Consider the following 12,396-nt stretch of genomic DNA (forward strand, 5'->3'; position numbering starts at 1 on the left):
ACTTGATAGTTAAAACAGCCTCCAATCTCTTGCTCTAAGAATTTATTCCCTTACCAGAGTAACAAGCTTTCTCAAACATATTTGCTCCTACCATTCCAAAGGCACCTTTATCTAATAATAAAAACAATAATGACATGTATTATTAATATATAGTTACATAATAATTAAAAGATTAAAACAATTATTTTAAATTTAAAATTGTTTAAGAAATGGCTTTCTTAAGCTAGGTTCTTCATCAAACATATTGCCCAATAATGAAAATAAATGGTTACAAAAGCAGTAAAGAAGTGATGCTTGCTTTATTTTTCTGTGGAAATGAGGCAGTACTAAGCAAGTTGATAGCTGAAGCTGCCGCATCACAACAGAAATCCTGAGGGGGGACAAGCTCTGATGAAATCATGCTAGAAGCATTTGTCAGTTAGTAAAACCACTGACGGGTTTCCCTGGTGGCTCAGTGGTAAAGAATCTGCCTGCAATGCAGGAGACACGGTTTAACCCCTGGGTTGGGAAGATCCTCTGAAGAAGGAACGGCAACTCACTCCAGTAACCTGGCCTGAGAAATCCTGTGGACAGAGGCACCTGGCAGACCAGACTGTGGGGTCACAAGAGCTGGACACAACTGAACAACTAAACAACAACAAAACCACTGACAATGGTTTGGTATCAAGGAGAGGTTAATGGAGAAGAATAGACAGAGGAGGAGTACCCAGTTAGCCAAGAGGGAGGGCATCAAGAAAGAGCACATGATCAACAGTAACAGATGATACAGAGAAATCAAGTAAGACTAAAATGAAAAAAACTATCCAGTTTGACAAAAAGCAGAAGGGTTTCAAGTTTCTATCACACCTGGTCAGGAAACGGGAAAGGAAGGAGGCCTAGATAAACTGTGGAGCAGCACGAAGGACCCAGCTGAGAGCTAGGTCAATGAGCCTGGACTGCATCACAGCTGGCGATCTTTCCTTAGAGAACATGGGATACAAAAGCAAGAGGGCATTGAGGATGCTGCAGAGAGAATGGTACAAGGAATTTAGCATTTTGCTATGAATATAACAGACACTGGAGAAGGGCATGGCAACCCACTCCAGTATTCTTGCCTGGAGAAGCCATGGACAGAGAAGCCTGATCCACAAGGAAGAATTAGCTAGTAAACGATCCCTACTTGATGCTGCAACATGGTCAGAATAACCTTTCATGGATCATTTCCATGAAAATTAGTAACAAATTACAACAGGATCGCCTATTATTCTATTATCCCACTCCACTAATCACTTTAATGTAAAGATAAAAACCTTTACCTAGATCTAATTATTAATAGGCTGCCTCCCCTCACTCCCATCCCTTGCCCTGTTCAATATTTTTCGATACTTTTCTTGGTAGATCTTTGGAACTTTAACCACCACCACCTCATGTCGTGTTACTCTCTCTCCCACTTCAATTAATCTTAGTTTACCTTCACTAAGTTGGAAGGCCTCTTCATCTTTCACTGGTTCCACTGTGACAGCTTTTTCTGATGGTGGCATTTTTCCAATTCTAACTCTCTTGGTTGGCACTGTAGCTTTAAAGAGAAAGACTAATTTCTTACAGCAGTAACAGTGTTTAAATTAGTTTTAATTCTGAATAACAACTTTAATACTTCTTTGCAAAAAATAGAGACCTATACAAATTTGGAAAGGAAACCTATTTCTAATAAAAAAAAAAATAGGAGAATTCTATTTTAAAACATTCAGCATTAGTCTAAGGATTCTCCTTTCATTTTCCCATTTATCTTGACCAAAACTATACTTTCCTACCTGCTTTTCTTAAAGAACCTACACACATTTTTTTCTATTTTGTTCCACAAGTCTGTGGGATCTTTCTAGTATTTTTTACTCTTAGTATGGCTAAATCACTCAAGATTTCTGTATTGGAAATTATCTTGCTCTCCCTAAAGTACTAAAAGTGAACTGACCTAGCATTGTATACCATCAAATTACTTAAAAGTGAAATGGGACCTTTACAAATTTTCCTAAATTCTGTGTCTAAGCAAAAACTAAGAGGCAGTCAGATATAAACAGCCTTCTACTTACCAAAGCTGTATTATTCTCAATAATACAAATATAATATTGTCATTCCAATTCTAATCTGGGTACCCTAGTCTGCCTTCTGTTTTTGTTATTTTTTCCTTGAGATACAGTAACTTAGGCATAAGATCTGAACTAAGACAACTTAGTGAATCTTGAACATATTTCTTTGGAAAATATCACTTGGCCACAACTATCTGTTGGCTAAACAATGACATTATCAGTAATACTGTAAATATATTTTAAAAAATTTAAATGTAGTCCTCTCATAAAAAAAAAAAAATTACCACTTCTAAGTATCTACCTGCTGAACGTCTTTCAATCACGGTTTTCGGATTTTCTTCCATAACATTCTCATTTACTGGGCCCACCTGAGACAAAGCTTCAAGTTTTGTCTTCTTTTTGTCCACAGTTCTCTTTTTTCTATCACCTCTCTTATCAGTGGGATGGTCATTTTTCCTCTGTGTTAACTCAATTTTTAAATCATTGTCTCCATCTTCTTCCTCCCCAACTTCATCAACAGTAACAAAATTAAGCTCTTCTTTAAGGTTGTTAAAATCTGCCAGAGAGTCTTCATCCTCTTCAGTTACTTCATCTAAAGTCACTAAATGCAGATCACTGCTGTCATCCTGTATTTCATCTACAGTAACTAAAGTAGAAGGGTCTTCAGGCATCTGAGAAGAAATGAACCCAATAGAATCCCTTCCAGTATTTCCCTCATCTCCTTTAGTATTTAAAGCAGCAAAACTGATATCTGCCGACTCGTTTAAAGGTAGCTCTTCTACTTCCCCAATTTCATCCACAGTTACCAAGCGTTCCTGTTTGAGAAGATCTTGCTCTTCAGCCACAGACAACACAGTAACATCTTTAGTTTCACTGTGAGAAATGCAATCATCTTGATCAATTAACTCATCTAATGTAAGAAGTGAGTTTGAATTTTTAACCATGTCTTCCACATTTATGTCATCTTCATCAATTACTTCATCCACAGTGACCAGAGCTTGTGCTAGCTGTGCGGCTGCATCTTCCTCTTCCCCAATCTCATCCAATGTTACAAAAGATAACTCTCCCTCAACCACACGAGGAGCAGAGATCTTTCCCTTCTTCTTCTTTAAGTTCAGTTCAGAGGAAGGGGTATTTTTGAGAGCTTCTTTCCTTTTTCCCTTCAGTGGATTCTGCTTGACTTGAAAAGGATTTACTTCTTCTATAACCTCATCCACAGTAACAAATTCATCCAAATTAAATGGAAATAAAGGTTCCTGTTGGAAAAATTTTTTTTAAAAATCAGAATTGTGAACAACTGCTGATTAACTGGCTAGGTCCCAAATAGTTTCAATAAATGTGCATGACATATCTATCATTTGTGAGAATTTCAAGAGACAGTATGAGAATTTCAGCATAGAGATGTTTCCTAAAGCTGCCCCAAAAAGCCAAAGAGTAAACAATGCCAAAGGTAAATCCTAACTGTGTCAATTCAATTTCAGCAAGATTAAAATTATTTCCTAAATGATGTATGAGTTTTAAAATATGATGCACAAAAATACTGCATTTAAAGCACTTATCAAACAATATAATGTCAAAGCTTACAGCTTCCATATGTTAAATGATATCTAGCAAGAGTTTTGGAGACTTCATAGACTACTAAAAGCACTTCAAATGAAACTAGAAAATTAACAGCTAACTAGATTGTTCCACTGACGAATTTACACATATAATACATATTTTAAGATACGCAATATTAAGATACTGGCATACTTTGCTTTATTGTACTTTGCAGATACATTTTTTACAAACTGAAGATTCATGAAAATCCTGTGATAAGCAAGTCTACTGGTGCCACTTTTTCAACAGCATCTAACTTCATGTCTCTGTCACATTTCAGTAATTCTCACATTATTCAAACTTTTTCATCATTATTATATTTGTTATGATGATCTCTAGTTAGTGATCTTTGATGTTTCTATTTATAAAAAGATTGAGTTACTTAAGGCTCAGATGGTAGTTAGTGTTTTTTGGCAATAAGGTATTTTAAAATTAAGGTATGTACATTTTCTTAAGACACACAATGCAACTGCACACTTAACAGAGTACAGTATAGTACAAACAACATACATGCACTGGGGAACCAAAAAATTCATGTGACTCACTTTTATTGTGATATTCACTTTACTATGGCAGTCTGGAACCAAATTTGTAATATCTCTAAGGTATGCCTATATAAGGTTTATGTTTTGAGAAAGTTACATGGAAAACTTATTACTAAGACTTAATGACAAATATAACTACATTAAAAAAAAAAAAGAACAGTTATCTGTGATTTGAAAAATGGTGCCAATACTAAAGAAAATCAATTCCTGGCAGGCCTCCTACACATTTAGTATGCTATCAATGGTCAATTACTAGCAATCATAATAATGGCATTAGAATACACACCCCATTAATTTGGAGGCAGGAGGAATCTGTACACAATTGTATGATCAATTTATTAAGCCATGAAACAAACCATAATCCTTACTTCTGGCTTTTAAAACTAGTAACATTTCTCCCTGCCCTAATAAAATAGGTTCAAATTTATCCCCTACCAGAAGAAAAACATAAAATAACTGAAAAAATAATCTATGAGTAACAGAAACCTAAAATACCAAATAGCCAAATAAAAATTATAGTATGTTTATTTGGCAGTAGATGTCAGTAACCCTTAAGAGTCCATCTAGTTAGAGTAAACTGAACCATACCAAAAGGACCACAAATTGGAGAGGACTCCAGTCAAAAGTCAATCTCCTTTACACACAAGACTTTACTCTGTATTATAACCTAACTCCTACTGAGAGGAGACTGTAGGTGTCTCCCTTTCTAATTCCCTTTCCATCCTTGTATAACTTTTTGCCCCACACTAAGAACACAAACTATTTAGCTTAGCTCAAGGTCAGAAAACAAACTGGTAGTAAGGTCAAAAATAAAATATCTCATTCCTGTCCCTTGCTCTATACCAAGCTAATAGGAGAGACACAAATTACAAGGTAGACAAACTCTCATGGAATGATGAACAGATGGGTCCATATTAGTGGACTGTTTCTTACCTCTTTGGATTTTGAACTTCTACCAGTGGTGTTTTTAGGATTCTTAGCGTTTTGCCCTGTCAAAGTCTGAAATATTAAATAAGAAACACAAAAAACAGAATTTACAACTCGATTATTAATGTCCTTTAAAACCAAAAAAAAAAAAAAAAAAGCAGAAAGCAAATATTACCCAAACACATTTAATTATACAAATATTTAATAGGTATTTCAAGTGAAGTCAACAATCATTTTAATAGTACAGGCATCATCTCCATAAACTGTAGTTAAAATCAGTTTTACTGATCTTTTCTTCTCAATAGCTACAATGTCTATCAGTAAGTTGATAAATGAAGCTTCAATTTAAAAGAAAAAAGTTTCCCATTTCAGAAGCAGGATGTTAAATCACTGCAGGAGATTCACTGAAGAATTTTTTTTTAAATGCAAAGTTTTATTACTGACCATATTTTATCCAAATAGTGCTTTCACATGTTAATTACAAATTTGAGCTTATTATTCTAACTGTCTACTGGCTTAAATCAATGGAGTCATTTAAGAAAGGGAAAAGGGAGTTTGGGGGCAAAAGGAATGAGGAGATGAACGTATAAAATGGAATTACATCTCCTACTCCTTAGCTACAATAGAGAAACTAATCACTTCAAAGACACTTAGCCATTCTTCCTACCCTCCTCACCTTATTGTTGCTGTCATCCCGTTTCATGACTGAAGGTTTAGCCTCTGTTTCCTGAGGCTGTTTTGTAACATCCCTGTAATCCAGTTTAGAATCTTTGCCTTGCAGGGCTGAGATCCTTCCACTGCTTCCTCTGGTAACACCGCTCTGAATGGGTTTTAATTTACTGCTGTTTTCAGCCAAGCCTGACCTGGCACTTGTAGCTTTAAGTAGACCTGATTCCTTGGCTGAAAGCCTCTTTTCAGCATTTATTTGATCTCTGAGTACAGATTTTAGAAAACTTTTCTGGTTTTCAGATTTTGAAGCTGTAGCTTTTGCCTTTGTAGAAGAGACCACATCAGCCTTGATGCCTGATTTACTGCTAGATGCATTTGATGCAACCAGCATACTAATTTTACTAGTTTCATCAGGCTTATTGGCCTGAACCACTGTCTTATTTGGACATGCCTTGGTCACTGAGTTTTCTGCAGGTTTTTCTTTCACTGCTGCTACAACCTTATCCAGCTTCTCTGCAACCATCCTATCATTCTTCTCAGCCTTCTCTCTTCCTATTTTCAGATCCATTCTGGCTTCCTTAGTATTCAATTCATTCTCCTTCTCATCCATGTTAGTTTTTTCAGAAATTCCCTTTGTGCTCACTGCTTGCTCATCCCCAGTAGAAATCCCAGGTACTAAGGCCACAACACAAGTAGATGGTACTATTTCTGAAACAGTTTCTTGTTTGTCTACTTCAGCTATAGCTTCAATCACAGACTGTGTAATCCCAGAAAAGAAATCTGCTTCAGATGGAGAGTCTTCTAGAATTCCTTTGATGTTCTTTTCTTCTATAAATGTATTATCACATGTTGATAACTCTGTTTCCGGGTTAATAATTTCTGTCTCTTCCTTCTCAAAGTCACCGGCATATACCTGCTGATTTAAAACAGAGTCCCCTACATTTTCAGTGAATAAGTCAATACTGGCTGACGTGGACGCTACAAGAGGAATTTCCACTTTGACCTCCTCTCCTTGAGTTTCAACTTCAAATGTTTCAAGAGCAAAATCAGAGACACATAGTGTTTTTTCTGGTTCTTCCTCAAAAGGCTCTTTCTGCTGTATAAAAGTTCCTGTTTGAACGTTGGGAACAGATTCTTCTTCAACCTCACTATGTTTAATAGAGGGACTATCAGCTGCTGTCTGCACCTCACTTTCATCAACTGGACTGTTTTTCAAGTCAGAGCTAAAAGTATTTAAAAACAAAAAGAATACAAACAAAAACACAAACAAAAATCAAACTATGATGAGAATTCAACCATCATAAATAATCATGCCAATGCTGCTAAAACTTCCTAATGCAATAGCGATAAGCACTGGGAAATCCAATCAATCAACATTAAAATGGTTAAGAAGTTTTGATGTAAATATATAGATAACAAAATTTTAAAAAGAGCCTCCACTACACTAATGATTTAGCTCAATGAAATAATTAGCTCAATGAAATAATGGCAATATTATGACTACTGGTATGAACTTTTTACCCACGTAAGTTATAACCATTTTTTCCCCTTCTGTGTCATTTCCCCCCCTGATATTAGAAGGTGAATGTGAATTCAAGACATTGCAAATTATTATTAGATACTATCTTCCCAACAGTAAAATAAGTTCATGGTTCATAAAGCTAATGACTCATGCTTTAAAATTTACAATTTTCTAAGGGAGCCTTACGAAAAAGGAACATAAAGAGAAAGTGCAAGTTCACACAATATGTCACCTCTTTCTTTAGGATGTGAAACAGATTTGTTTTTAATCTCCCAAGAACTTTATTTATTAGTAATACTTACAAGAAAACTTTCTTGGGAAATATCTTTTAAATACTCTTGTCAGAAATTAAGTTTGTGGCAAAGCTGATAGGATCACCTTTACATAAACAGGTAGTCTTATTATAAAGTATGTAGGTGCCTTTGCTATATCACAAGAAGAAAGATGTTAAATCTTTCCAGTTATAGAGAATAATTAAAGATACACTACTCTTCAGTTACCGCAAGATGATGTATTACCTGTGTCCTGAGACATTAATAATATTTTAAAAGTTTGGAAAAATGGCTATCATATTAGGGTCTAATCATATGAGGCAATAAACAATTCCTCCCTCCCTCAAAGATGGTAAACTTAAAATTCCAAAGGAGAAAACTTTCCTAAGAGATCAGAGAAACACCTCTTGACTATCAAAGCTGTTAAGGCAAAGAGTTTCAAGAATTTATTTAAGTTAAAAAGTCAGTAACCATACACTTTAATCAAACAATATTCTATTCATCTGTATAAGCTACCCTTTGTATGCTGAAAAGATTTAAAGTCTTTTATTTGAAATAATTCGCATCCCTTATATTAAAATATAAAATGGCTGATTTTTGATGTCTCAAATTCTTAACACAAGTGAAGAAAAAACTTGTTGCCAAGCACAAATATGATAAAGAAAAAGCTGTGAAGTCTTTAATATTCAATTAAAGCAGTCATGAGAATATTACTTCTCAAAAGGTGAGTTTTCATTTTTAAATTATAAATTTATAACTTCATTTGTAAGTTTCATTTTTAAGAGACTGATTTCCAATAATGATTTAATTCAAATTCCTGCCTCATTATAGAACTGCACATTAACCCTAAAGGCTTACAAGTTAGAGCTCTATGAAACTACCAATTTATCGGGCTTTAGAAAGAGAAAAACGGTGATTTTGATTCCTGGCTCTAGGATATAGCAAGTCCTTCCTGTTTACCATATTTGCATTTTGTCAGTAAATTTAAAAAGCTATTATCTTTTTAACATAATGAATCACTATGTAGGTCCACACTTCAGACAGACAGAGTCTACTTGGGAAAATAGCTTAATTCTATATTTGTTCTTGTGTGTCAGTCTTTTAAAATTATACTGCTTTCTTCACAAGATTCAAATAGTATCTAGTTTTCTGGCTAATATGGAAAAAGCTTCAGTGTTCACCAAGTTAACTTGGAGAGTAAGTTTGAGAAGTCAAATAAGTGAAATTATTAACACCAGAGTCAAAAAATCAGTCTCTTGAAAGATCAAAGAAAACAAAATCATATTCTGGAAACTAGACCAAAAAAGGACTTCAGGAAGGCAGGATTCAGTACAGAGGTATCTAATTTCCCATTCCCGTCCTATCCCCATTCCACCATAACAGCAGGGTTTCAAAATCTTCAGAGAAGGTAAACAATAAAAGCTGGCCATGAGATCAAAGATTAACACCATACACACATTTTCCATGTTTGCACAATAAAGGACAGAAACTCTAAGGATCTAAAAGCAGCAGAAGAGATTAAGAAGTGGCAAAAATACACAGAAGAACTGTATAAAAAAAGTCTTAATGATCCAGATAACCATGATGGTATGGTCACTCATCTAGAGCCAGACATCCTGGGGTGTGAAAGTAAAGTGGGCCTTAGGAAGCATCACTACAAACAAAGCTAGGGTAGGTGATGGAATTTCAGTTGATCTATTTCAAATCCTAAAACATGGTGCTGATAAAGTGCTGCACTCAATATGCCAGCACATTTGGCAAACTCAGCAGTGGCCACAGGACTGGAAAAGGTCAGTTTTCATTCCAATCCCAAAGAAAGGCAATGCTAAAGAATGTTCAAACTACCGCACAATTGCACTCATCTCACATGCTAGCAAAGTAACACCCCAATTTCTCCAAGCGAGTTTTTAACAATACATGAACCAAGGACTTCCAGATGTTCAAGCTAGATTTAGAAAAGGCAGAGGAACCAGAGATCAAATTGCCAACATCCGTTAGATCATCAAAAAAGCAAGTTCCAGAAAAACATCTGCTTCATCCACCTTACCTGCCTTGTGAGAAACCCGTATGCAGGTCAAGAAGTAACAGAACCAGAAATAGAACAGACTGGTTCAAAACTGGGAAAGGAGTAAGTCAAGGCTATATATTATTACTCTGTCTCTTTAACTTACATGCAAAGTACGTCACACGAAATGCCGGGCTTGATGAATCACAAGCTTGAACCAAGACTGCCAGGAGAAGTAGAAACAACCTTAGATATGCAGATAATACCACTCTAATGGCACAAAGTGAAGAGGAACTAAAGAGCTTCTTGGTAAGGGTGAAAGAATGAAAAAGATGCCTTGAAACTCAACATTCAAAAAATGAAGACCATGGCATTGGGTCCCATTACTTCATGGCAAATAGATGGGGGAAAATGTAGAAACAAGTGACAGATTTTATTTTCCTGGGCTCCAAAATCACTGTGGATGGTGACTGCATCCATGTAATTAAATGGATTGTTTGCTCCTTGGAAAAAAAGCTATGACAAACCTAGACAGCATATTAAAAAGTAGAGACATCAGTTTGCTGACAAAGGTCCATATAGACAAAGTGAAGGTTTTTCCAGTAGCCATGTATGATGTGAGTGTTTGACCATAAAGAAGGCTGAGTGCTGAAGAACTGATGCTTTCAAACTGTGGTGCTAGAGAAGACTTTTGAGAGTCCCTTGGACAACAAGGAGATCAAATCAGTCAATCCTAAAGGCAATCAATCCTGAATATTCATTGGAAGGAATGACGCTGAAATCTCTAATACTTGAGCCACCTAATGGGAGGAGCTGACTCATTGGAAAAGACCCTGATGCTGGGAAAGATTGAGGGCAGGAGAAGGGGTTGATAGCAGATGAGATGGTTGGACGGCATCACTGACTCAATGGACATGAGTTTGAGCAAACTCCAGGAGAAACAGTAGAGGATAGGGAAGCCTGGCGTGCTGCAGTCCATTGGGTTGCAAAGTCAGACACGACTTAGCGACTGAACACAACACAATTCCAAGAAACTTTAGAATGAGACGTTAACACTGAATATTAGCTACAGCCACTGAGTTTTTCCCAACATTATTAATTAACTTGCAAACACTTCATTTTGCACCCTTATTTGCAGTTTTAATCACATGATAAATAATGCTGACATGGAGGGCAGTTAGAACAGGTAAAATGCAGAATTTTATTAAATTATTAATATATCCATGTGAGATTTCTTTTAAAAAGGAAACACTTTACAGTAACTATAAACAAGAGGATCATATTAATGAATTAGTATCCACAAGTGCTTTAACAAAAAAAATATAATAAGCACCAGTATTTTCTCAGGATCACCCTAATAAAGAAATGTGAATAAAAAAGAGAGAGAAAAAAGAAATGTGAAGTATTCAGCAATATCCAACATCTCTTTTCTCTAATGTCATACATATATCAGAAAAAAATGACTGCAAAACGGAAATTGAAAAATTATTAGTGCTAGAACTTTAAAAACTATTTTCATAAGCTTAGACAACTATCTGTAAATTAAGACACACTTGATTTTAAAAGTCAAAACAATGAAAGAGAAAATGACCAAAACACATACAATAACTATTCTTCCACACATGAAAGAACTGTCAAGTGAAATATATAAAGTGGATTTTTGGAAGAGCTGACTTACTTACTAGCCAGTTACTGTGCCGAAACTGCAGGTCTATCTATATTATCACATGTGGCACTGTTACTTATTTTATAGCAAACACTGCTATTGGTTTCTACTTCTTAGGCATGTAAATATAACTGGTACGATGATGTGCCACTTAAAAAAGTGGCAAATCTATTGCTTATAAATATACTTGTAATCTGCAATGATTTTGGAGCCCAAAAAGCTTTAAGATGTCACTTTTAAAGTCACTGCAGATGGTAACTGCAGCCATGAAATTAAAAGACGCTTGCTCCTTGGAAGGAAAGTGATGACCAACCTAGACAGCATATTAAAAAGCAGAGACATTACTTTGCCAACAAAGGTCCATCTAATCAAGGCTATGACTTTTCCAGTGGTCATGTATGGATGTGAGAGTTGGACCGTAAAGAAAGCTGAGCACCGAAGAATTGATGCTTTTGAACTGTGGTGTCAGAGAAGACTCTTGAGAGTCCCTTGGACTGCAAGGAGATCCAACCAGTCCATCCTAAAGGAGATCAGTCCTGAGTGTCCATTGGAAGGACTGATGCTGAAGCTGAACCTCCAGTACTTTGGCCACCTCATGAGAAGAGCTGACTCATTGGAAAAGACCCTGATGCTGGGAGGGATTGGGGGCAGGAGGAGAAGGGGACGACAGAGGATGAAATGGTTGGATGGCATCACCAACTTGATGCACGTGGGTTTGAGTAAACTCCAGGAGTTGGTGATGGACACGGAGGCCTGGCGTGCTGCAATTCATGGGGTCACAAAGAGTCGGACACGACTGAGTGACTGAACTGAACTGAACTGAACTGATACTCGTAATCAGCTTTATCATTTAAAAGTCTCATTTTATAAAAATTGAGACAAAAACTTGTAAGATGTTCTGTTTCTCAGGCATCTTATAATTAGGCAGTGTATCAAATAAGATAAACTTCCCATATTTAAACACTCAAACTCCTCTTTCAAATTGATAAGCTCTTACTACAACTGACTGGGAGATAAGGGTAAACTCCTTACTATAAAAGGGAAAAAAATTCTGAATGAGTGATTCCCAGTGATGAGCAGTAAAACGGGGGTTTATTCACTGGGACAAAGGTGGTAATGAGTATGATA

The 12,396-nt window shown here is 36.0% G+C and overlaps 1 protein-coding gene across 5 annotated transcripts in view; it reads right to left on the reverse strand.

Moving 5' to 3' along the window:
* Positions 1-12,396, reverse strand: part of ZNF638 (zinc finger protein 638) — an 84,686-nt gene that overhangs the window by 3,980 nt on the left and 68,310 nt on the right. For all 5 annotated transcript variants that reach the window (XM_070476406.1, XM_070476404.1, XM_070476403.1 and 2 more), the window contains 4 exons: positions 5,811-7,026; positions 5,141-5,206; positions 2,365-3,319; positions 1,451-1,555 (listed from right to left, as the gene is read on the reverse strand). In XM_070476406.1, coding sequence (XP_070332507.1) covers positions 1,451-1,555; positions 2,365-3,319; positions 5,141-5,206; positions 5,811-7,026 — 2,342 coding nt within the window. The remainder of the gene's footprint in view (positions 1-1,450; positions 1,556-2,364; positions 3,320-5,140; positions 5,207-5,810; positions 7,027-12,396) is intronic.

This window comes from Odocoileus virginianus, chromosome 2, assembly GCF_023699985.2.
Source record: "Odocoileus virginianus isolate 20LAN1187 ecotype Illinois chromosome 2, Ovbor_1.2, whole genome shotgun sequence".
In the NCBI taxonomy this organism is placed as follows: Eukaryota; Metazoa; Chordata; class Mammalia; order Artiodactyla; family Cervidae; genus Odocoileus; species Odocoileus virginianus.